The sequence below is a fragment of the Vombatus ursinus genome, unplaced genomic scaffold (genome assembly GCF_900497805.2).
Source record: "Vombatus ursinus unplaced genomic scaffold, bare-nosed wombat genome assembly UNPS02014801.1, whole genome shotgun sequence".
NCBI lineage: Eukaryota > Metazoa > Chordata > Mammalia > Diprotodontia > Vombatidae > Vombatus > Vombatus ursinus.
Window position 1 is genome coordinate 3,231,813 of NW_020954579.1, and position 25,844 is coordinate 3,257,656.

General features: G+C 36.2%; 1 protein-coding gene across 2 annotated transcripts in view; it reads left to right on the forward strand.

Moving 5' to 3' along the window:
• NPEPPS (aminopeptidase puromycin sensitive) overlaps positions 1–25,844 on the forward strand; it is an 82,608-nt gene that overhangs the window by 38,308 nt on the left and 18,456 nt on the right. For both annotated transcript variants that reach the window (XM_027872895.1, XM_027872896.1), the window contains 5 exons: positions 1,953–2,117; positions 4,229–4,333; positions 5,153–5,213; positions 15,203–15,312; positions 23,861–23,924. In XM_027872895.1, the coding sequence (XP_027728696.1) occupies positions 1,953–2,117; positions 4,229–4,333; positions 5,153–5,213; positions 15,203–15,312; positions 23,861–23,924 (505 nt within the window). The remainder of the gene's footprint in view (positions 1–1,952; positions 2,118–4,228; positions 4,334–5,152; positions 5,214–15,202; positions 15,313–23,860; positions 23,925–25,844) is intronic.

Genomic DNA, 25,844 nt, shown 5'->3' on the forward strand with positions numbered 1-25,844 from the left:
TGGTTGGATGTTTTTGAATATTATTTGTTAAGCAGAAAAGGTGTTAAACTTGTTTTCACATTTGTTTATAAGTGTTTCATTGACTAAATATCCTTCAACTATACATAAATATTAAGTTACTATAATAAGATAGGGTTCTGATCAGGTACCAAACTAAACAGCTATTTTGATGCCGGGTGGAGTTTCTGGGAGTCACTTCTTAAAACATTTGAAATAATTTTTATGAGTCCTTTTTGTTTTTACATTATAGTCATTTCTGGATATAATCTCTCTGTGTTGTGTCTCTCTCTTCCCCTCCCCCTTGCTTTTAAATGGGAATCAAAGCAAAGAGAAAGTGGTGTAGCTGAAAGGTGTTTATAAATTCCCACACTGTAGTACTGAAAACCTTGTTTACTAGATTTCTGCAGTGAATAGTCCCTGTCCTTCAGACTTAGTCTGCCACTCTTCTCTTACCCCCTAAACAAATGCTATTTATGGAAGCCAACTGTGTTAGAGGTTGGGAAGTAGACGGCGGTGCCAAAAGCACAGTATTTAATAAACGAACTAGAAGTAACACTGCAGTGAAAGGATTTGGAGATTCTGGAGCCAGCCAAATTCCCTAACTGTGGTATTCAGACCGCCAAAGAGCAGAACATGACTTGGATGGAGCTTTGGGTCCATATGTCACAACAAGGAAAAGAATGAGGAATTTATCAAACCAACATGGTATATTTGAGGTTTCTAAAGAAAGCTCACTGTTTTATTTAATCATAATAAATCCCTTTGATTATCACCGCATTCCTAATATTTTGAAGGGGAAAAGTTCGCTTTGAAATATAATTTAGTGTAAAAGTGGTATCCTCATGCTTGAAAGTTGAGAGGTATGTAGAGGTATCTCTCTTAGTAAAATTGGGTTAGCTGTTTCTTTCCAAACAAAGAATGTTTTTGCACAGCTTTCAGAAGTGGACTCGAGTTGTGGCTTCTTGGAGAGGCCTCTAGGAATGATTTTGCTCTACTGAGAGAGTGTGTCTCACATTTTAAGATAACTTCACTTCTCCCAATCATGAAATACTAATTCTTTGATACTATTATTAAAGTTAGTTTAACTGATTAACTGAATTGATTAACTGAAATGAACATATCGATTGGAGAAAAATTTTGTACTAGCGTATAGCCTTAGTTGGACTAAATAATCAAGTATTTATGACCAGTGACCACTTCCAGCTTATAAAATGGATATTTAAAAAAATCTTATATGGGATTTGAAAGTAAAGTTGGAAGACTTTTCATAGTCACATTAATCCCTTGGAATTCATTCTATATTTGTCTTACCAAACATAACAAAAATTGCATCAAGATCTTTTCTCTAAAAAATAATTGGAAGTTGATTTTATTCAGAATACAGTTTCATATAGAATTCCTAAGAGCTTTCAAGCTACTATTACCGTCCCACTGATTGCTCATGTATTTCATATAACCTTTCCTAGTTACCTACATTATGATTGACAGTAACTATTTTCTGCAAGCATGAGAAGGTTCTTTTGTTTTACATTGCCTTGTTTTCTTTCAGTATCCCTCTGTTCTCTGTGAAGAGAAATTCTAGTATAATCTCTACACAGACAGGTTCTCATTTTTTCTTTCTTTGACATCTTACCCATTACCCCCCCTTTCTTTTTCACGTTTCTTTTTCCTACACATTGTTGGATAGTGAAAGCTACCTAGAAGTGGCTAGTGTCATTTGAGAGATACCCTCACTAAACTTCTAAAGTCATATTCCTTGTTTCTGCTTGGCTTGCTTTTTTATGAAACTTAGCTTTCTCCAAAGAAGTGGACTACTTACTAGATGTTTTGAGTTGCTTTTGTAATTCATTAAATTGCTAGTGTTAGAGCACAGGCTAAGTGAAACATTTTACAAAATAATTGAATAGATATTTTCTTAAAATACTCCTCAAATTTATTTTTTATTTTTTAAGGAATGGTGGACTCATCTTTGGCTAAATGAAGGCTTTGCCTCTTGGATTGAGTATCTGTGTGTAGACCATTGCTTCCCAGAATATGATATCTGGACTCAGTTTGTTTCTGCTGATTATACCCGAGCCCAAGAGCTTGATGCTTTAGATAATAGTCATCCTATTGAAGTAAGTAAAGTAAGCTATTGTTTCCCACTGTTAGCCTTAAAAATAAAGCTATCTCACTTTTCAGTGAAATCAGTAACTTGTTACGTAGAAAATTTTCTCAAAGAGTCCAAAAAGAGGAAAAGATTGCATGGTTAACTTTACTTTTATTTGCTATATCTGATGTTTTCAGTCTTTAAAAATCTAGTAAAGCTAACTTCTAATTTAGGTTATTTTTTAAAGTAGGCTGGGAATTTGTTTGATTTTGGTATATATAAATTTGTACTCGAATATTATATCCTGTGGGGCACTCAGTAAATACTTGCTTACTGAACCATAGTTGTAAACTGAGCATTTAAGACTAGCCTTCATTGTACATAGTTATTAACTGTAAACTTTTTTGGGGGGAATTTGTTGCCCTTATATTTTTAAGAACTTACGTGAAAAGCAAAATTAATGGAATATGGAAGAAATTACGTATTAGATCTCTGGATAAGAATTAATGACAAAGCAAGAGAGAGATGTTCGCAGGAGGTAGAATGGGTAATTTTGATAAAATCTGAAAGTTTTTGACCAAACAAAACCCGCAACTGAAATTAGAAGAAAAGCAAGAAATTGGCAGGGAGGGAGGAGGAATCTTTGTAGTAGGTTTTTCTGAAAGTCTTCATTGCTAGGATATATTGAGAATTAAGTCAAATTTTCACAAATAATAGCCATTCCTCAAATGATAAATAAATGATCAAGGGATATGAATTGGCAGTTTTCAGAGAGAGAAATGCAAGCTATCAACAGCCATATGAAAAAATGCTTTAAATCCCATGTAGAGGCATGCAAATTAAAACAACTCTAAGGTACTCCCTTTCACTCATCAGATTATCTAAGAAGACAAAAATGGTAAATAAATGATGGAAGGAGACCTGGGGGGAAAAATGATGTACATTAATGCACTGTTGGTGGAACTGTAAGCTAATTTAATCATTCTACAAAGCAGTTTGGGACTTTGTCCAAAAAGCTATTAAACTCTACATCCCTTTTGACTTGTCAATACTGCTCTTAAGTCTATACTCCGAAGAGATTAAAAAAAAAGGAGAGGGGGGCAGGGCCCATATGTACAGATATATTTAAATCTGCCCTTTCTTGTTGGCAAACAAGTTATAATATGTGAATGTGGTGGAATAATATGCTAGAATAAATAATGAAGGGGATGGTTTCTGAAAAACCTGGGAAGACTTAACAGGAACTGATTGAAAGTGAAGTGAGTAGAACTAGGACAACAATTTATAAAGTAACAATAGTATTGTAAAGATAATGAAATTTGAATGATTTAGTAACTGATCAACACAATGACTTACTACAACTCCAAAGAACTCCTTTCAAATATACTGTATGTTTTTAGATAGAAAACTGATAGGCTCAGCATAGAGTCCAGGTTGAAGCATCTTTTCCTTTTTTTTTTTTTTTTTGACGTGGCTAATGTGAGAATTTGTTTTGTGTGACTCTAGCTATCTATAAGAGTTTTTGTTTTTCTCACCTCAGTGGGTGGGGCAGAGGAGAGGAAGAGATAGTATTTGGAACTTAAAATAAATTGAATTAAAAAAAAAACTTACATGAAAAGATTAACTCAGTCTGGCTATTTCCATTGCCGTTCATATGACTCTTGATTGTCATTTAACCTTTCTTTATCCCAGTTAACTTATCTGAAAAAAAAAAAAAACTCAGAATGAGAGTCTTGAACATCAAAAATGAGAGTCATTGACATCATTGATCATGGTTTTATGTAGCTATAGATCATTATTCTTAGTAGGAGAAAGTAAATGAAACATCTGTTGGTTTAGGGTTCCCCCATTGTATTCCCATCCACCCCCAGCTTTATTTTTTTAATTCTTTCTTTCATTCCACACAGTCATATTAGGTTGATTTTATTTTGTGAGAAAATAATAAACAAAAGGAGATAAGGTTAAACATTCTACTTTATTAATATGCTACTTAAAATTTGTGGTAGGTCAGCAATATATAATGAGTGGACAGAAATCTCTTCCTAAAATCTTCCTAAAAGTCTGAAGGTTTTTAGGAAAGTAATTTAATTTTTTAGTCTTTTCTACTTTACTAACCTTAAATCACACCTTATCTGCCAGGTCAGTGTGGGCCATCCTTCTGAAGTTGATGAGATATTTGATGCTATATCCTATAGCAAAGGGGCGTCTGTCATCAGAATGTTGCATGACTACATTGGGGATAAGGTAAAAAAAAAATGCACATGCACACACAAAACAGTCTTCTACCATTTCTGGTAAAAGTTTATAGTGAGGCATTACTTTGTGTTTATGAAGAAATATGTTATTATGTTAGTCTTACAAGTGAATTCTCTATTTGGATTAAATTTCTAATAGCCAAACAAGTTCTTATTTATGGAAATGTTACCAGGTTTTATTTTGTCCTTAGGTTTTGTTTACCTTGATTGTCATGATCTCTTAGATGATCATGTAGAAAAATGTAGATTATTTATGTTAAATAGAAATGGAAAGGATCTTTTAAAATTGTCATTTAAATGTGTGAACTTGACAAAGAAGAACAGAACAAAGATGGGTATAAAAAAAACCTTGAGTCTCTTAAGAGTAGCTCATTTTAAAAAAAATTTTAAGTGTTGAATTTCACAATGTGCAAACACAGCCCTGCTTGTGTGTGTCCTTTTATGATTTCTTATTGCTTTTTTTTTTTTAATATTTTCTTAATGTTTACTGATGATTTTTCCCTTTATTTTCTTCTGGGAAGGATTTTGTTTTTAATTATTACAAATAGCTGTGGTAGAGAAATGTATAGAGTGTATGTGTTCTCAGGTAGTGGGCAAAAGGATTTATAAGGCAGGAAGACCCATTGTTTTTAGAATGTACAATTCTGAATTTGAAAATAACTATAATTACTTTCAAGTACCAAAATGTAAAAATAAATTGAGATAAAAAGCAGTAGTGAAATATTTGTCTCATTCTGATAAGTGAGAATATTGATGTGGAAATGGGCACAAATCTGATATTGTGACATTAAAAATTGTGTATTTTTAGGACTTTAAGAAAGGAATGAACATATACTTAACCAAGTTCCAACAGAAGAATGCAGCCACAGGTAATGTTTAATATTTCAGGGGTATGAAAAGAAAAGAAAGGTTTACATTTTATATTCAGGAACCATTTGATGTGATACATTGATTCAAAACAGTTTCACTGTTTTCTCACATGCCCAGTTTTCCATTTAGATTAATGTACATTAGGTAAGTGAATTGCTTTTGCCAAAGAGTGAGTCTCAAGTGGGTCAAAAGTCATTGTCATCCACTGTTCTGCTCACTCAGCAGTATGTGCTGCTATTTTAATTATTTGAAGGTGCTATATTTACCTGAAGCAGAACACCCTAGGCTATTGAATTATTAGATAATTGACCATTAAATCATCTGAAAATATCAATTTGTAAAAATGGTCATTTGGGATTATGGATCTAAAATCAGGTAATTTCAATGTATTCTAATCTATAATGCTCACAGTTGCTTTTTGAGTTTCTAATGTTGACAGTTATTTACTGATTGCATAAATAAGAGTTGATAGGTATTCTTTTGAATACAAAAAAGGAAGACATGGAGCTTTGAGTTCTTTAGTATACAAAAAAGTTTTTAAAAATAGGAAAAGCTGTGAAAGTCAGATGCAGATAGACCACTTAGAATGTCAAAATTCCAATGTAACCTGGACATAGTTTAGTTGTAAGATTACCAAAATAGCCTTTGTGTTGAAATTAGTGTTCCATTTTCCCTGAATCTACTTTCTTTTGGTGTATTTTTCCTAATATACTTCTTAATTTTTCTTATGTTAAAGTCAGTATTAAGTCTGGGATGGTGGGGTGAGAGAGGGGAGGGAGAGAAATTGGAATATGGATAAACCTTCACAAACAGTTGAGATTAAAGGGATGGAGTTGGGCTTACATTGTCAAACGGTAGACAGAAAAAGCTTTGGTGACCAAGGTGACTGACCTGCATCCATTCCAATCAATAAACGTTTATTAAGCACCTGCTATGTGCCAGGCACTGTGCTAAGCTCTGGGAATACAATTAATAAAAAGAAAGTCCATGCCCTCATGAATCTTACAATCTAAAGGAAGAAACAACACACAAAGAAAGCAGGAAAAGGGGAGGCAGAGAAGAACACTAGGGGGTACCCAGCTGGAGAGTCTTATTCCATGAAGTTAAAACCAAGCAGAGCAGCAGATGCAGAGTGAAGTGAAAATATAAACCTGTATGCCACTAAAAATTGGTCTAATGGCCATCTTGTATGTTTTCATTCTTTTGACTTTATTTTATTGTTTCTTGATGTCTTATTTAGTCATTAGCTTCCATTTGGCCAATTCTAATTTTTAAGGAGTTTTTTTCCCTTCATTGAATTTTTGTACCTCTTCTACCATTTGGCCAGTTCTGATTTTTAAGGAGTTATTCAGAATTTTTAAAATTTTAAAACATACTTGAATTATTTATTTTTAGTGGGGTTTTTTTTTAAATTTTCACTTCCTAACTCTCTCCCTTCCATGCCCATTGAAAAGTCAAGCAATCAGGTATCAGTTATACATGTGAAATTATACAAACCATTTCCACATTAGCCATATTTCCAAATAAAAGCAAGAAAAAGAAAGAGAAAATTATACTTCAGTTTGCACTTAGAGTTCATGAGTTCTGTCTCTTAAGGTGGATAACATTTTTTCATCATGAGACCTTTGATCGTCATTGCTGTTACTGTGCACAATGATCTTCCCGTTCTTCTCACTTTACTGTTCATCATCAGTTCATATAGGTCTGGCCATATTTTTCTGAAACCATCCGCTTCCACATTTCTTTTAACATAATAGTACTCTGTCACAATCATATAAAACTTGTTCAGCCATTTCCCAATTGATAAATAATCAAAGGATATAAACAGGCAGTTTTCAGAAGAAGAAATCAAAGCTTTCTGTAGATGTATGGAAAAAAAAAGTTCCTATCTGAGGTTTCCAAACTTATTTGGTCTACTACCCTCTTCAGAAGAAAAAAATTACTCAGCGTCCCCCTGGAAATGTATTTTCTTTAACCCTCAACAGTTTTTTTTCCCCCTGAACTATTACCATCCTCCTGGATCATTCCAGCACCCACTAAGGGGTAGTATCGCCATGTTTGGAAACCTATGCAAATCACTATTAATCAGAGAAAGGCAAATTAAAGCAACTCTGGGATGAGGGGAAAACTAATAAACTGCTGGTGAAATAGTGAACTTGTTCAGCTGTTCTAGATTACAATATGGAATTATGTCCAAAGAGCTGTAAAACCATGCACACACGCTTCACAAATTTACATAGCTTTCATTTCTTTTACAACTTATACTCTGCCACTCATTTGATTTTTAAATCTTTTTTTAAATTTATCCTTTTTTTTTTTAATTAAAAACAAAACAAAACAAATTTCTTTAGTCTTCTAGGAATTCTTGTTAGGCTTGGGTCCAATATGCATTTTTCTTTGAGGCTTTACCTGTAGATAGTTTCTTTTTTTCTTTTTAAAGATTCATTTATTTATTTTTAGTTTTCAGCATTCACTTCCACAGGATCCAGTTCCAAATTTTCTTTCCCTCCTCCAACCTCAAGACAGCGTGCATTCTGAATACCCTTTCCCCTAATCTGCCCTCTCTTCTATCTCAACCCCCTTATCTCTTAATCCCCTTCCTCTTCTGTTTTCCTGTAGGGCAGGACAGATTTGTGTACCCCATTGCTGGAATATCTTATTTCCCAGTTGCATGTGAAAACAATTTTTTAACATTTGTTTTTAAAACTTTGGGTTCCAAATTTTGTCCCTTCCTCCCTCCCCACCCACCCTCATTGAGAAGGCAAACAACTCAATATGGGTTATACTTGTGTAGTCATGCAAAACACTTCCATAGTAGTCATGCTGTGGAAAATTAACTATAATTCCCTTCATCCTATCCCACCTCCGTTTATTCTATTCTCTTTTGACCCTGTTCATCCTCAGAAGTGTTTGCTTCTGATTACTCCTCTCTCAATTTGCCCTTCTTTTCATCACTCTCCCATCTCCTTCCCCCCTATTTTCCTGTAGGGTAAGATAGCTTTCTATACCCAATTGAGTGTGTATGTTATTTCCTCCTTAAGCCAAATTCATTGAGAATAAGATTCACTCATTCCCTCTCACCTTCCCCTACTTCCCCTCCACTGTAAAAGCCTTTTCTTGTCTGTTTTACGTGAGATAATTTATCCCATTCTGCCTCCCTTTTCTCCTTCTGTCAGTATAATCCTCTCTCACCCCTAAATTTTATTCTCCAGATATTACCCATTCATCTTCAATTCACCCTATGCTCTCTATCTATCAACCTGTCTATCCATATAATTTTTTTCCCTCCAACAAAGGACTCATGAGTTACAGATATCATCTTTCCATATAGGTATGTAAACAGTTCAACATTAATAAGTCCCTTATGATTTTTCTTTCATGTTTACCTCTTCATGCTTTTCTTGAGTCTTGTATTGGAAAGTGGAATTTTCTGTTCAGCTCTGTTCTTTTCATCAAGAATGCTTAAAAGTCCTCTTTCACTGAGTGTCCATTTTTTCCTCTGAAGGATTATACTCAGTTTTGCTGGATTGGTGATTCTTGGCTGTAATCCTATCTCCTTTGCCCTCCAGAATATCATATTCCAAGCCCTGTGGTTTCTTAATGTAGAAGCTGCTAAATCCTGTGTTATCCTGATTGTGTTTCCACAATACTTGAATTGTTTCTTTCTGGCTGCTTGCAATACTTTCTCCTTCACCTGGGAACTCTGGAATTTGACTATAATATTCCTAGGAGTTTTCCTTTGGGGATCTCTTTCAGGAGGAGATCAGTGGATTCTTTCAATTTCTATTTTACCCTCTGGTTCTAGAATATCAGGGCAGTTTTCTTTGATAATTTCTTGAAAGATGATGTCTAGGCTCTTTTTTTGATCATGGCTTTCAGGTAGTCCAGTAATTTTTAAATGATCTATTCTGGATTTGTTTTCCAGGTCAATTATTTTTCCACTGAGATATTTCACATTGTCTTCTATTTTTTCATTATTTTGGTTTTGTTTTACAATGTCTTGATTTCTTATAAAGTCACTGGCTTCCAATTGCTCCATTCTAATTTTTAAGGAAATATTTTCTTCATTGAGCTTTTGGGCTTCCTTTTCCATTTGGTCAATTCTGCTTTTTAAGGCATTCTCACTGGCTTTTTGGACCTCTTTTGCCATTTGGGTTAGGCTGTTTTTTAAGATATTATTTTCTGCAGTATTTTCTTGGGTCTCCTTTAGCAAGCTGTTGACTAGTTTTTCATGATTTTCTTGGATCATGGGGGCAGCTACGTGGCACAGTGGATAGAGCACTGGCACTGAAGTGAGGAGGACCTGAGTTCAAATACAGCCTCAGACCAAACACTTGACACTTACTAGCCGTGTGACCTTGGGCAAGTCACTTAACCCCAATTGCCTTAAAAAAAAAAAAAAAAAGATTTTCTTGCATCACTCTTATTTGTCTTCCCAGTTTTTTTCTCTACTTCTCTTACTTCTCAAAATCCTTTTTGAGCTCTTCTGGCTGGGACTGATTCATATTTTTCTTGGAGACTTTGGATATAGGAACTTTGACTTTGTTATCAAAGAAAGATTCTGTGGTCTGACTTTTTTTGTGCAGTTTGCTCATGATCCCAGCCAATTACTTGAGTTTTAAACGCTTTCTTAAGGTAGGGGTCTGCTTCCAGTGTGGAGAATGTATTTCCCAAGCTTTGGGGGTTTTGTGCAGCTGTTTTCAGAGATAACTTCTAGGGACATGTAAATTTTCAGTTCTTCCAAGGTGGTATGATCAAGGGCAAGGTGTTTACTCCTTTCCTGGCCTGTGCTCTGGTCTATGAGTGACCACAAACACTGTTTTCTGCTTTGGAACTGTGAGGAGGATTCCCTCTCCACCAAGGCACACCAGCATTTCTCCTCGCCCCAGGATTGCCACCTAGAACTGTGACCCAGATCCAAGCACAGGTAAAGCAAGAGGATCCTGCCTTAGCACCAGCAAAGAGATCCCTGCAATCCTTCTGATCAACCACTTGAATTCTCCTAATAACATCATTTCCCTAGCCTTCCTACTTTAAGACTAGTCTTTCTTCCTGACTGAACTTTTTTTTTTAATTAATTTATTTTGAATTATCCACAATCATTTCCATAGACTTTTGAGTTTTAAATTTTTCTCTCCCTCCCCAAGACAGCATGCAGTCTGATATAGGCTATACATATACATTCCTATTGAACATATTTTCACATTAGTGATACTATAAGTAAGAATTAGAACCAATAGGAGGAACCACCAAAAAGAGGAAACAAAACACAACAGAAGAAAGAAAAAAAAACAAATAGTATGCTTCCATCTGCATTCAAACTCCATAGTTCTTTCTTTGGATGTGGATAGCATTTTCCATCATGAGGCCTTTGGAGACCTGGCTGAACTTCTTGAAAGGAGCGTTCACTCGTTCTTTGTTCTATTCTTAAGCCTCTTAAAATCTGCTAAAGCTACTCTCTCAAAGGTCACTAGTGACCTCTTTATCAGGCCTCATCTTCCTTTTTTTTTTTGAATTAATTTTTTTATTTTTAGTTTTCAACATTCACTTCCATAAGTTTTTGAGTTTTAAATTTTCTCCTCCTCTCTCCCCATCTCCCTCCCCAAAATGGCACACAATCTGATAGAGGCTATACATATACATTCCTATTAAACCTTTTCATGTTATTAAACCTAGTCATGTTGTAAAGAAGAATTAGAACCAATAGGAGGAACCACAAGGAAGAAGAAACAAAACAAAACGGAAGGGAAAAAAGCAAAGAGTATGCTTCGATCTGCATTCAGATTCTATAGTTCTTTCTCTGGATGTGGTTAATATTTTCCAGCATGAAACTTTTTGGAGATGTCTTAGATCCTTGCATTGCTGAGAAGAGCTAAGTCAAGAAAGTTAGTCATTGCACAGTGTGGTTGTTACTATGTACAATGTTCTCCTGGTTCCACTCACTTCACTCAGCATCAAACCATACAAGTCTTTCCAGGTTTATCTAATGTTTGTTCGTAATTTCTTATAGCACAATAGTATTCCATTACGTTCATATATCACATTCACAATTATGATTACTATCTGTGACTTTGTCTCCATTCTTCCCCCCACTTTATGCTTTTCTTTCTCCTTTCTCATTTTCCCTCCTCGCTAATGTTTTGCTTTTGACTACCACCTCCCTCAGTCCCACCTACCTTCTATTAGCCCCCTCCCTTTTCTTTCCCCTTTTCCCTCCTACTGCCTACAGAGCATGTTAGATTTCTATACCTAACTGATTATGTTATTCCCTTCTTAACCCAAATATAATGAGATTAAGGTTCAAACAATGCTCATCTCCCTCCCCTCTTTCCCTTTGCTTTAGAAGATTTTTGTTCCTTTTCCTGTGATGTAATTTACCCATGTCTGCTTCCTCTTTTCCTTTTCTCTTAGTTAGATCAGATTCATCCACTTACTTGGATCCATTTAATCCACTTGATTAGATTTTTTTCATCATTACATCAAAATCAATTTATACCTACCCCCTTTACGTATACCCCTTTAAACATGGTGTAATAACAATACAGTTCTCAAGAGTTACAAGTGTCATCTTCCCTTGTAGGGATGTAAACAGTTTGCCCTTATTGATAACGTGTTGTTTCTTTCTGTCCTGTTTACCTTTTTATGTCTCTCTTGAGTCTTGTATTTGAAGATCAAATTTTCAGTTGAGCTCTGGTCTTTTTATCAAGAAGGTATGGAAGTCCCCTATTTCACTGAATATTCATCTCCTCCCCTGAAAGATAATGCTCATTGTCTCTGGGTAGTTGATCCTTGGTTGTAATCCAAGCTCCTTTGCCTTACGGAATATCATATTCCGTGCCCTATGGTCTAGAGCTGCAAGGTCTTGTGTAATCCTGACGGTGGTTCCATGATATTTAAATTGTTTCTTTCTGGCTGCTTGCAGTATTTTCTCTTTGACTTGGTAATTTTGAAATTTGGCTACTATATTCCTTGGCGTTTTCAATTTGGGATCTCTTTCAGGAGGTGATTGGTGGATTCTTTCTATGGTTATTTTACCCTCTGGTTCTAGGACCTCAGGGCAGTTTTCCTTTATGATTTCCTGAAAGATACTGTCCAGGCTCTTTTTTTCATGGTGATTTTCAGGTAGATCAATAATTTTTAAATTGTCTCTCCTGGATCGATTTTCAAGGTCAGTTGTTTTTACCAATGAGATATTTTACATTTTCATCTATTTTTTAATTCTTTTGTTTTTGTTTGATTCTTGCTCTGTCATAGAGTTATTAGCTTCCATTTGCTCAATTCTAATTTTTAACAAATTGTTTTCTTCTGTTAGATTTTGAACCTCCTTCCCCATTTGGCCAATTGTATTTTTTAGGGACTTGTTCTGTACAGTTAATTTTTGTCCTTTCTTTTCCAAGCTATTGATTCTCTCTTACATACCTCTCATTTCTTTTCCTATTTTTTCTTCTACCTCTCTCATTTGACTTTTCAAATCCTTCTTGAACTCTTCTGAGAAGACTTTTTGGGCTTCAGACCAGTTCATATTCCCTTTTGAGGTTCCACATGTGGGTTTGTTAACAATATTGTCCTCTTCAGAATTTCTGCCTTGATCTTCACTCTTCCCATAATAAGAATCTATTGTATGTTTCTTTTTGCTCATGGTGTTTGCTTGTTTCCTGGCCTTTAAAGAGATTGGGCTCTCCTGCTGGGGAGCAGAGGGCACTGACCCAAGCTTCTTGTGTTGGGAGTCTAGGGCCTGGTCGATGGCTTTGTGTGCTGGGGCCTCCAGTGTTGGCAGTTGGAGGCTGTAGGATTCTGGCAGCTTGCCTGGTGTTGGGCTGGAATCAGCAACAGTGAAACTCTAGGGCTAGGATTAGGTAGTGTGGCTCCTGGAGATTTCCTGCTCACCCAGGCCTTTACTTCCTTTTGCTTTCTTCAGCTCCTTTCAGATGGATGTTGTAGGGTGTTTTATCTGCCTCGGGCCCCTTGGAGTGCTGCTTCCCTTAGTTTTGCTTAGGCACTGAGAGAACTGGTTGCTGTAGAATGCTGAGGCACCTGGTAGTTTTCTGAGCTGGTTTCCACCAGTTGCCTGTCCTCAGTGATGCATTCGGGGGTCCAGGTGTTGGTGTTTGCCTGTTCCACCACCTGGGCTTCAGGATTTCCTCCTGGTATGCTGAGGTGGGGCTTTTCATTAGCTTGCTGGGACACCACCCATTCTGTACTGCTCCCTTTCCCCCAGGATAAGAGGGGCCTTTCCAGTTAATCCCTCAAGCTACCTGGGCTACTGGACTGCTATACCCCATCTTTCTTCTGATTCAGCTGTTCCAGGATTTTTCCTGGGGTGATATTTTCTGGGCTTTCTGGGGTTAATAAGGGAGGGTAAGAGAAACTCACCTCTTACTCTGCCATCTTGGCTCCTGGTCATCAGAAGTTCTTTGGGATTGTCTTGGATCATTGTATTGCTGAGAATAGCCAAGTCATCCACAGTTCTTCATCAAACAGTTTTTCTGTTACTGCATATAATGTTCACGTTCTACTGGTTCTGTTCACTTCACTATGGATCAGTTCATGTAAATCTTTCCAGGTTTTTCTGAAATCATTCTGGTTGTCATTTCTTATAGCACAATAATATTCTGTTACAGTCATGTGATTGTAATGTAACCACAGCTTGTTTAGCCATTCCCCAATTGATGGGTTTTCCTTGGATTTCTCATTCTTAGCCACCATAAAAAGGGCTGCTGTAAATATTTTTGTATAGATAGGCCCCTCCCCCTTTTTAATATTCATTTATTTTTAGTTTTCAATATTCACTTCCATAGGATTTTGAGTTTTAAATTTTCTCCCCCTCCCACTCTCCCCCGCCATGGATCTGTTATAAGCTATACATGTATATTCATGTTAAGCATATTTTCCCATTAGTCATGCTGTAAAGAACAATTAGAACTAATGGGAGGAAGCATGAGAATGAAGCAGTAGAACAAAACAACAGAAGAAAAAGAGAGCAAATAACATGCTTCCATCTGCATTCCCCTTTCTCTTTTTTCTATGTCTTCGGGGATATAGCCCTAGCAATGGTGTTTGAGCCAGGCATTTATTAAGTACCTCCTATGTCCCCTGAACTGCTCTAGATACTAAGGATACAACAACAAAACATTCCTGCTTCTTAGCCTCCCCCCCCCGCTGCGCCAATTCCTTTCAATTCCAACTTGGTTATGGAGGCCCAACTTAAATGTTAATTCCTCCAGAAGCCTTCTATAATTATCCCTTCCTCTTCAGGTAATTTCTTCTTTTTCTGAACTCTCTAAGCACTTGATACCTGTTAATGTACTTTTACTTTCTATTCTATATTATAATCATTTGTGAGCATATTATCTCCTGTACTTGACTGGGGTATACTATTAATCATTGTATTTCCCAAGCTTAGTACAGTGTTCAAGACGTAATAGGTGCTTAATACATTAATACATATATCTTTGAATTAATGAAGCTAGGTAAATAAATGAACTATCAGGCTGAGAACAAGAGTGTCAAAGCAGGTACAGCTTACTAACTTACCAGTTATTAATGAATTTTAACAGCTTTCCAGTTGAACATGGAACAGTGCTGTCTTTACCATTTGTTTTGTTTTGTAAAGGTAAATAATTTTTGGTAGAAATAAAATATCTATTACAGTTATTGGCACAAGAAAGTATTAACTGAGCCCCTATAATAAAATGAAAACAAGGTTGTTCAAACAAGTTGTCATTTACTTAGTGCTATACTCTGGTTTCTCTTCAGATCCTATAAATCTTTCACCTTTTACATTTACTTAGTGCTATTGATAGCTTTAATCAAAGCTTAACCTCTTAACTTAAAATGAATGATTGGTTTGTATAATAGAATTCAGTCTAGGAGGAACCAAATAATAACTAAAATCTTCGTGATGTAGCCTAAAGATTTAGTTTATGATTTGTTTGGCATAAAGAATCCTAGAGACCTTGAATTTTCACTGATTGTATTTCTTTTGCAGAGGACCTTTGGGAAAGTTTAGAAAATGCCAGTGGTAAACCTATTGCAGCTGTGATGAGTACATGGACCAAGCAAATGGGATTTCCACTCATTTATGTGGAAGCAGAACAGGTAAATTGACAAAATTCAGCATCATATCTTATTCTATATAAGAGAGAACCCATTGGAATGTTAGGAGACTTCTTACATATGCTACTTATATCTTAACTGATCTTAACTGAAGTTTCTAGATGATAAGTAACCTTTATTTAGTTTTAGATTCTTCTCTTTGATTTTCATACTTGCCAAATCGATATTTCACTGGGATTGGTATTTGTTATTGGTTGAGTGACAATATGGTTAGAGTGTGTTATGGAGGCAGTTCACTGAATTCAGAGAGTGGTACTGAAGTCTCTTCCTCCAGCCTGCAACACAACTGTGAGAATTGTATATCTATCCTTAATGTCTGTTTAAACACAGTTCCAGAAGACTCATAATAAACGTGCCTCTAGATTGAGATATGATAAATTCAGAGTGCAGATTGAAGCATTTTTTTTGGACTTGGCTAATGTGGTAATTTATTTGACTAAACATATTTGTAATTAGTTTTGTTTTCTTTCTTTCTCAATGAGAAGGAGAGATGGCGAGAGACAATTTGGAACTGAAAAAATTAAATTACAATTTAAAAAAAAATGAGCTGTTAATACACTTTAAATTGTGTGAGGCTAAGGAATTGTATGGTGCATTCAAACTTTTTTGCTGTAATTGCCATTCTTTTTTTTATGGAGAGCAGAGATAGATCCTTAATCAAATATGCCTTGATGTATTAATACATCTGTTGACTGAGACATTAAATCTGTTTTACAAGGGATATTGGTGTATAATTGTTCCAGTTTTGTAGATGGCAAAAATATAAAGTGCATTTAATTCCAAAGTGTACAAAATTTTGGAGCAGTTTTACCTTGAAAATTTTGCCGTAATAATTACATAAATAATTATAATCCTATGGCTTATATATTACCATTCTGGTGTTGCATTTTGATCTATTTAATAGATTGGCTGGAAGAATTTGATGATATACGTGATTAGAGAATACAAAGTATTAGATTTGATGCAATAGTATGCCTGTCAAATTTTATAGACTAACAGCATGCACTTTGCTGGTTTTTTCCCCTTTGCTACACTGTTCTGTTATAGCTGATTTTTTTTAGAGTGTTGGACTCCATAAAGAGTAGAGTAGTTTTCATTTTGTTAAGATGTTGGCAAGAATAATGGTATCTAAGAGAGGTTCCATTCACATTTAAGGATAAGTTTTCGACTGAAAATGTGAACCAAAAACCATAGGATCATAGATGAGAGCAGGAAAAAGACCTTAAAGGTCATTTATCTAGTCCTCATTTACAGCCCAGAGAGGCCTAGTCAGCCATGTGAGGTTACTATTTTAAAATGATGTGTAAAGTGAACTTTAGTCCTTAGTTTTATCTAACCTAAACAAATAGTGAGGCAGGACACTTAACATTTTAAAAGCGAAATAGGGAAATTCCTGGTTATGTAACATAAATGTGTGTCATCACAGTCATTGAATTTTAGAATGGGAAGGGACCTCTTAGAGATTATCTTGTCTAGTTCTGTCATTTTAGAGAGGAAGAAACTAAGACCTAAAGATAGTGACTTGCTCAGTGGTCTACAGCTAATTATTGGCAAAGTGAGAGATCCCCTGAGTCACAAGCCATTGTTGTTTTCACCTAATATCATTGTTCTGTTTCTTATATTAGAAAATATTAATTTATATTTCTGAGGTTTTCTTTTTTTTTCTTAGAATCCCAAATTAATGTTCTTGTCTTGAAAGATGAGAAAATCGATAGCTTGCTTTCTTATTGTTATTTGTACATACAGGAACTCCAAAACTCCTCTGCAAATTAAGTTTGACCATTTTATATGGCCAGAGGTGAAGGAAATTTAAAGTATACTTCACTTAAATCATCTAATTTTTGTGGTGAATAAATTTTTTTGGAATTTGCCTAACCACAAGTATTGATTGGCTAAGAAAACACTATAGCCCCAGGTTAGAAAATTTCACACTCCCACACTCCCCTGGCATAGGCAAAACCTGTCTGCCTCTGTTGCTAATATTCTTTACTTTTTAGAAAGAGAGAGATATATCAGTATAGAACACCTTGTTTGTGGGTCTGATTCTTCCATCTGTAATACTAGTAATAGCTTATATTTATGTTTTTCTTTATAGTTTACCATTTTTACCATACCCCTCATGTTACTATAGAAGGACTGTTTTATAGATGAAGAAACTGAGGCAGAAGACAGGTAAAATAACCTGCATAAGGTCATCAGCAAGTGGCAAATTCAGGATTTTGATTTTATGCCTCAAATGTCTGCACACAGTGGACATTTGACTGATTCTGAATAAGCTTTATTGTGGTCAGTTTGTACATTATATTGTCATTGGATCATATATGTAGAGCTAAAAGTGTCCTCAGAAGTTATCTAGTCCAACTTCTTCATTCTGTAGATTCAGAAATTGAACTGGATGATGTCTTAGGCTCCTTCCAGGTGTAAACCCCGTGACCTTTGAGATGAGGAGAGATAATTGACTTACTCTAAAGCACATGATAGAAATGTGTCCTTTAATTCCAGTTCAGTACTGGTTACTGACATTGTCATAAATACAGACCTTGCTTTATGTAAGTGGACTCTGCAGATTTCTACGTAAACACATGTTTACATAATGTGAATTTGCCTCTGATGTGGGGGAGAGGGAGGGAGTGAAGCAGGAAAGGAACACTGTGGAGGGAGGAGGCTAGCACATGGTTCAAGGACAAGTAGAGGCCAGGGCAGGGAAATGAGAGCAGGAGGAACACAAAAGGGCCAATGCCAGCCATGTGGGTTCTGGCCAGAACTAGGAGGAAGAACAAACAAGTGGGGACAGACATGGGGACCAGACACAGACATGGAGCAGATGGGCAACGTTTGTGTCAAGGACAGACACACGGTACCTAAGCTCGGATAGATGGAAGACAGATATATACTGGCAGGCAAAGGTCTCATCTCTTGGAGATGGAGGTCTCAGGCCAAGCTCCCACCCAGTAGCACCAGCTGTGGTGACAGTCTCTCCCCACGTCCATTCTTCTGCTTTCACTTGGGAGGGATGGGAAGGTAGAAGGCCCCAGAACACTGAGTCAGAGCAGAGGCAGAGAGAGAGAGAGCCAGAGAGAGAGAGAGAGAGCATGTATACTGTACAGTAAAGTCATCATGTGTGTTTTTGAAATGAGTATTTCAGAATTCTTTATATAGAGTCGAATTTGCATAATATGAAATTCCTGTGTAATGCAAGAACTATCTGTAATAGAAAGCTTAGAGTGCCCAGCACATAATAGGTGCTTAAGGAAAGTATATTGCCTGATTGAATGTCCTCTTGATAGCATGAAGAAGGCCACTGTTTCATCATTCATATTTTTCCTTAACTTTCCAAGTTTTAAAAATTTCCTAGCCTCTGAATCTGTTCTAGCATTGTTATGACAACTTCTAGAACATGTATTTAAATAAAAAGTCTTTTTCTGAATTTATTTCATGTCTTGCTTTTTTGTATCCTTTCAGGAGCCACAGACACCTGGTTTTATTTCTTTATGTATAAAGTTATAACTGCATCAAACACTCCAAGCCAACTTAACTGTTCATGTACTTTTTTTTTCTAGATGAACAGTCCCATTCTTAATCGAAGAAAACTTTCTGTATAGATATTTTGGAACCTTTTCCTTTTCTTTTAAGTAGACTGTTGAAGTTCTTTTTCAAAGTAAAATTATTAACTTATGAGCTGTTCATAATATTCTGCTGTTGCTGCTTTAGGCTTTTCAGTTGTAAAGTTTTTTTTTCCTCATCTGTATTAACCATTATGTTATGTTACTATATAGTAGATCACATAAAGAAAAGCATCCTTTCATACACAGTAGAATGCTAAAATTGAGTTTTGTTGTATTGAGTTGAAATGTTAATCTACTGTATACACTTCTTGGTCTTCTACTTTGCTCCATGAAGAAGAAAACTATGTTATTCTTTTATAGTTGACTAACCCTTTGAATGTATGTTACCTTTTTTTTTTCTAAAGGCAATTGGGGTTAAGTGACTTGCCCAGGGTCACATGGCTAGTAAGTGTGAAGTGTTTGGTCTGAGGCCAGATTTGAACTCAGGTCCCCCTGACTTCAGTGCCAGTGCTCTATCCACTGTGCCACCTAGCTGCCCCCTGTATGTTACTTTTCTGAAGAGTCTTTTCACAGTCTGGGGAGACACTTTGAGTACTGTCATCTTTTCTTTGGGGTGCTCGGTGCATTGCGAAGAACCTGAGCCTCGGACTTGCCAATTTAAGGCAATCTGCCTTCTGTCCCCAACATTCTATTGAAACTGCTTTCTCAACAGTTACCAATAACTTCTTGTCCAAAAAATTTTATTATTTTTTTAGCATTCTTAAATTGAGTTCCAGATTCTCTTCCTGTTTCTCCTACTTCCTCCATTCACTGAGAAGGCAAGCAAAATTACATCAGCTATACATATGAAGTAATGTAAAATATTTCCGTGTTATCTCTATTGGAAAAAAATAAAGCAAGAAAATTATATTTCATTTTGAGTTATAGTTCATTCGTTCTCTCTCTGGAGGTGGAAAGCATTTTTTCATCATGAGTCCTTTGGAATTGTCTTGGATCATTGTATTGATCAGAGTAGCCAAATCTTTCATAATTGATCATCATTACAACATTGCTGTTACTATGCACAATGATCTTCAGGTCCTTGTCTTTGTATCAGTTCATATAGGTCTTGCCATGTTTTTTCTGAAACCACTGCCATTTCTTTCTTTTTTTTTTCCTTTTTTTAATTTATTTTTAGTTTTCACTTCCAAAAACTTTTGAGTTTTAAATTTTCTCCTCCTCCCTTCCCCACCTCCCTCCCCAAGACAGTATGAAATCCAATACAAGTTCTACATGTACATTCCTATTGTAATTTAGAACCCATAAAAGGAACCACAACTGCCATCATTTCTTAGAGCACAATCACATGCCACAACTTGTTCAGCCATTCCCCAATTGATGAGGATCCCCTCAATTTCCAATTCTTTGCCACCACAAAAAGAGGAGCAATACATATTTTTGTATGTTTAGGTCCTTTTCCTTTTTAAAAAAAATTTCTTTGGGGTACAGACCTAGTGGTGGTACTATTGAATCAAAGGGCATGCATAGTTTTATAGCCCTTTGGACATAGTTCCAAATTGTTCTCCACAATGGTTGGACCAGTTCACAACTCCAACAGCAGTTTGTTAGTGTACCTATTTTCCCTCATCTCCTCCAGCATTTGTCATTTCTGATAGGTATGAGGTGGTACCTTAGAGTTGTTTTAATTTGCTTTTCTTTAATCAGTGATGATTTAGAGCATTTTTTCCATATGACTATAGATAGCTTTGATTTCTTCTTCTGAAAACTGCCTGGTCATGTCCTTTGACCATTTTTCAGTTGGGGAATGGCTATTGTGTTTATAAATTTGACTCAGGTCCTTGGATATTTGAGAAATTGTTGGAGTCTGAGAGGTTGAGACCCCTCAAAGACTGAAGTACAGGACGAGGTTGTCTGGAATGAATTCACAGCTTCAAGCATTCTTTAAGTCACAGTGGCAAAGATTTATTGTTATGTTTTTCAGTGGGCAAGGATTCTTAAGGAACCTGCAAGAGACTGAGGATGGAGATAGGGTTTATGTGGAAAAGGGCATGGGAAAAGAATGCCAGGGATACCGATTAGGTAATCTTTGGGAGCTATGGATGGGAAAGTACAGGGAGTATACCAGACAGGGAGGGAGATGACAGAGGTATGGATCTTGGGAGTCTGGCAGGAGGAAGAGTCCTTGGGCCAGCCAAGGACAAAACTCCTCGGGCTGGGCAAGGCACCTCTCTCCCTGTGTCTTGATGAGAGAATGCGCTGTAACAAGGGAAAGCTTTCTCACAAGACAGGAACTTACTAAGGAATTGGGAGGCTTCCACAGACATGATCTGAGGGCTGGAGCGTGAGCAGCCCAGCACTCTCTCATCCAGTTTTGTGTAGCTGCACCAGGGAGAGAGATAAGGGTCTTGCTGGGGCCCACGCATGAGTAATTGCTAGGCACAGTGCCCTTGGGCTGGGGAGTGGTTGTCAGAGACAGTGTTTCTGAGACTAGGGAGAAATTGGGGTCCAAGCACCCCTTCAAAATCAGGCCTTTATCAGAGAAATTTGCTGTAAAAATTTTGATGTTATTACTTCATTATCCATGGTACATCCTTTAGCAAAACGTAGTTTCTTTAATTATCTCTTTTAATTAGGTCTGGTTTTGCTTTTTTGTCTGTGATCATGATTGCTATCCTTGCATTTTTTTCTTCAGCTAAAGCATAATAAATTCTGTTCCAGTCCTTTATTTTAACTGTGTGTGTCTTTCTGTTTCAAGTGTGTCTCTTGTAAACAACATAATGTTGGATTTTAGTTTCTAATCCATTCTGGAATCTACTTCCGTTTATAGGTGAGCTCATCACATTCACATTCACAGTTATGATTCCTGACTGTGTATTTCCCTCCGTTGTATTTTCTTCGTTTTATCATTCTTTCTTTTTATCCTTTCCCTTCCCAAATTCTGTTTTGATTCGTTGTCTCCCTTAATGTGTCCTACTTTTTATCATTTCTCCCCTCTTCCTTGTCCAGCAATATCTCTTACTGGTTTCCCCTCCTATTTCCCTATTCAGGAATATAGACTAATATACCCAGCTGAGTGTGTGTGTGTGTGTGTGTGTGTGTGTGTGTATATATATATATATATATATATATATATATATATATATTCTTCCCTCTTTGACCTGTTTCCGATGAGAGTAAGGTTCAAACATTGCTTGCCACCCCCTCCTTCCATTTTCCCCTCCAGCATAAAAGCTCTTCCTTTTATGCCTCTTTTATGTGAGAAAATTTTCTCCATTTTATTCCTTTCTCTCTTCTTCCAGTGCATCCCTCTTTCTGACCTTAATTTTTTTTTTCATCCCAATATAGTTGGCTCATACTCATGCCCTCTATGTAGATTCCTTCTAACTTCCCTAATAATGATAAAGTTCTTAGGAGTTACATGTATCATCTTCCCATATAGGAATATAAGTAGTGTAACTTTATTGATTCCCTTATGATTCCTCTTTATTGTTTACCTGTTCAAACCTCTCTTGAGTCTTGTGTTTGAATGTCGAATTTTCTATTTGGCTGTTTTCATCAGGAATGCTTGAAAGTCCTTTATTTCATTAAATATCTTATTTTTTCTCCTGAAGAATTATACTCAGTTTTGTTGGGTAGGCATATTCTTAGTTGTAATCGTAGCTCCTTTGCTTTCCAGAACATCATATTCCATGCCCTTCCGCTCCTTTAAGGTGAAAGCTGCTAAATCTTGTGTGATCCTGACTTTGGCTCCATGATAATTGAATTGTTTCTTTCTGGATGCTAGCAAGATATATATATATATATATATTATCATTAATGTATTATTATGTAATAATATATAATAATTTATTTTATGTATATATATATATATAATTTATTTTTATTTTTATTTTTTTTTTACTTGGGAGCTTTGGAATTTGACTACAATATTCCTAGAAGTTTTCATTTTGGAATCTCTTTCAGGAAGTGATCAGTAGATTCTTTCGGTTCTATTTTACCAACTGGATGTAAAATATTGAGGCAATTTTCCTTGATAATTTCTTGATCATGGCTTTTAGATAGTCTAGTAATTCTTAAATTATCTCTCTCCAGTCTATTTTCCAGGTCATTTTTTTTCCCTGTCTTTTTTGTTTTTTTTGGCTAGGCAATAGGGTTAAGTGACTTGCACAGGGTCACACAGCTAGTAAGTGTGAATTGTTTGGTCTGAGGCTGGATTTGAACTCAGGTCCTCCTGACTTCAGGGCTGGTGCTCTATCCACTACTCCACCTAGCTGCCCCCCTATTCAGTCTTCTTGACTTGATTCTCTTCCATCCTTCATGCAGCTGCCAAAATAATCTTCCTGATGGCTCATTCCCCTACACAAAAACCTTTAGTGCCTTCCTTTTGTCTGTAGGATAAAATCCAAACTCTTTGAGGCCCTCTAAAATCTGGATCTAATCTGTCTATCCAGCCCTGTTTCTCATTGCTCCGCTTACACGATCTAATCAATAGTTCATTTCCTGCCTGTTTGCAAGCCATCCTCCATAACTGGAATGTACTTCTTCCCCATCTCTGCTTTTCAGAATCCTTTTCTTTCCGAAGTCAGTTCATTTGCCACCTCCTCCATAAAGCCTGACTTGATCTCTCAAGAACAAAGCATTTTCTCCCTCCTGTAATTTTCCTAGAGTGCCTTATCTGATTCTGTCCACTGCCATGATCACACCTGTACTTGTATCATACTTCTCTCTGGTCCTGTGATGTGACTGCATCGTTTTTTTCTTTTGTATCCCCAGCATTTGGCAAGAGTACTTTGCACACATAGTTTATGTGTCTGTTTACATAGCATTTTCATTGCCATTAAATATTGAGTGCGCATTGTACTTTTTAGGGCTGTGTGTTGAGCTAGCATTACAATGTGCTTTTTCACAGAAAAATTGCAAAAAAAATCTGTTAATACTACTATAGCCTTTGTTTTACATTTTAGGTAGAAGATGACAGAGTGCTGAAGTTGTCTCAAAGGAAATTCTCTGCCAGTGGACCATATAGTGGTAAGCTGATGATGAAAAGTAGATGCTAATCAGAATAGTCTAGTGTGTGTGGCACCAGCAGTTTGTCAACTAACAAGAAATACTTTTTACATCAATTTATTTCCTTTTTAAAAGAATGACATAAAAATTAATATATAATAATAGATTAAATACAAATGAGTGTGCATTTTAATTTAGCTTGGCTTGAGGAATGAAACTTTCCGCCTATTGCTATGGAAAGGGGATTGGGACAAAACTACAGACTGCACTCCATGTGGACTGTAACAGTCTTTATTTCTATACGTTTTTGGTAAGGGAAGACTTATTTAGAAGAGGGAATGAAAATGATTTTTGTGTATATGCTGATTTCACCTCCCTGAGCCTCTGGTAGAGCTAGAGAGTTAAAATAAATTTCTGGATTTAGAAATTAAAAAAAAAAAAAAAGGTGGGGCATTGTGTGGAGTGTCCCCATGGCTTCCCTGCTTTCCTCCTTTCCGTGGAATTGTGGGGTCAAAGGTTGGAAGGACTGAAGAAAATGGAGACATCTAAGGAGAGATGAATGGCAAGCTAAAAAAAATTTCAAATTTTTGTTCTCGAATGCCTTGTGAGATATCTTAGAAGTGATCCAGCCCAACTTTATACTATATGTAGAAATGCTGTGTGTAACAAGTAGTTATTCTTCTTTTGCTTGCATACATCCAGTGATGGAAAATTCACTGTTTGATCAGGTAGACTTTTCAATTTTTGGAAACCTTTATCCCATATTGATCTCATTTTGTTTTATAAAATTCTCTGGAGCTGCAAAAATTAAACCCCCTGGGGCAGCTAGGTGGCTGCAGTGGATAGAGCACCAATCCTGGAGTCAGGAGGACCTGACACTAGCACTTGACACAAATCTGGCACTTGACACTAGCTGTGTGACCTTGGGCAAGTCACTTAACCCCAATGCCTACAAAAACAAACAAACAAAAAAATTAAGCCCCCTCTTTTTTTTTTTTTTTTTAACATACTTTCAGATATTTATAGACAGTTGTGGAATTTCTTATTTTCCTTTTTCACTAGACTAATTATCTCCAGTTCCTTCAGCTGTTCCCTTCTATAGCATAATTTTTAGATCATCAACTTGATCTTCCTCTTAAAAATAATATTACATTTTTCAATATCCCTCTTTAAATTTTGCATACAAAACTGAACATAGTATTCCTCTGGCTGTTGTCTGGTCAGTGCCGAGTGGAGTGTGACTGTTATTTTAAACAGGACCTTATTCTGGATGCTCTACTTCTATTAATACAGCCATGTTACACTGTTGACTCCTAATCCTTTTGGAATAGTTATGCAAGATCTCTCCATCCTATGATACTTAAGCAACCAAAAATTTTTTTAACCCACATCTAGGATTTTGCATTGGGTCCTATTAAATTTCATCTTACTAGTTTTGGCCCATTGTTCTAACCTTTCCAGATCTTTTTTTAATCTTAATTTCACCATCCAGTGTATTGTCTATTCCTCCTTGCTTTGTTCACAAATTTGATAGCATGCAGTCTATACTTTATCCATGTCATTGATAAAATGTTGACCAGGACGGAACTGAGGCCAGAGCCTAGTGTCATACCACTAAAGAGCTTCTCTCAGGTATACCTCAACATACTTTGAATTTGGTCGTTTAATGAGCTCTATAAATCCACCTAATTTTCTTTTATCTAGCCCATATTTTTTCATTTTGTCCACAAAGATATCATGAAAGATTTTACTAAATGCCTTTCTGAAATCTAGATTTATTGTGTTTACTATTATCTGTTCATTTCTTTGCTCTACTTTTTTATTATCCTTAAAAAAAAATAAAAGTTAATTTGGCATGGCTTGTTCTTGGGCCAACCTATTCCTTGCTCCTGATTTCCATTTCTAAATATGTATATATGTGTGCACTGATGACTTTATCCA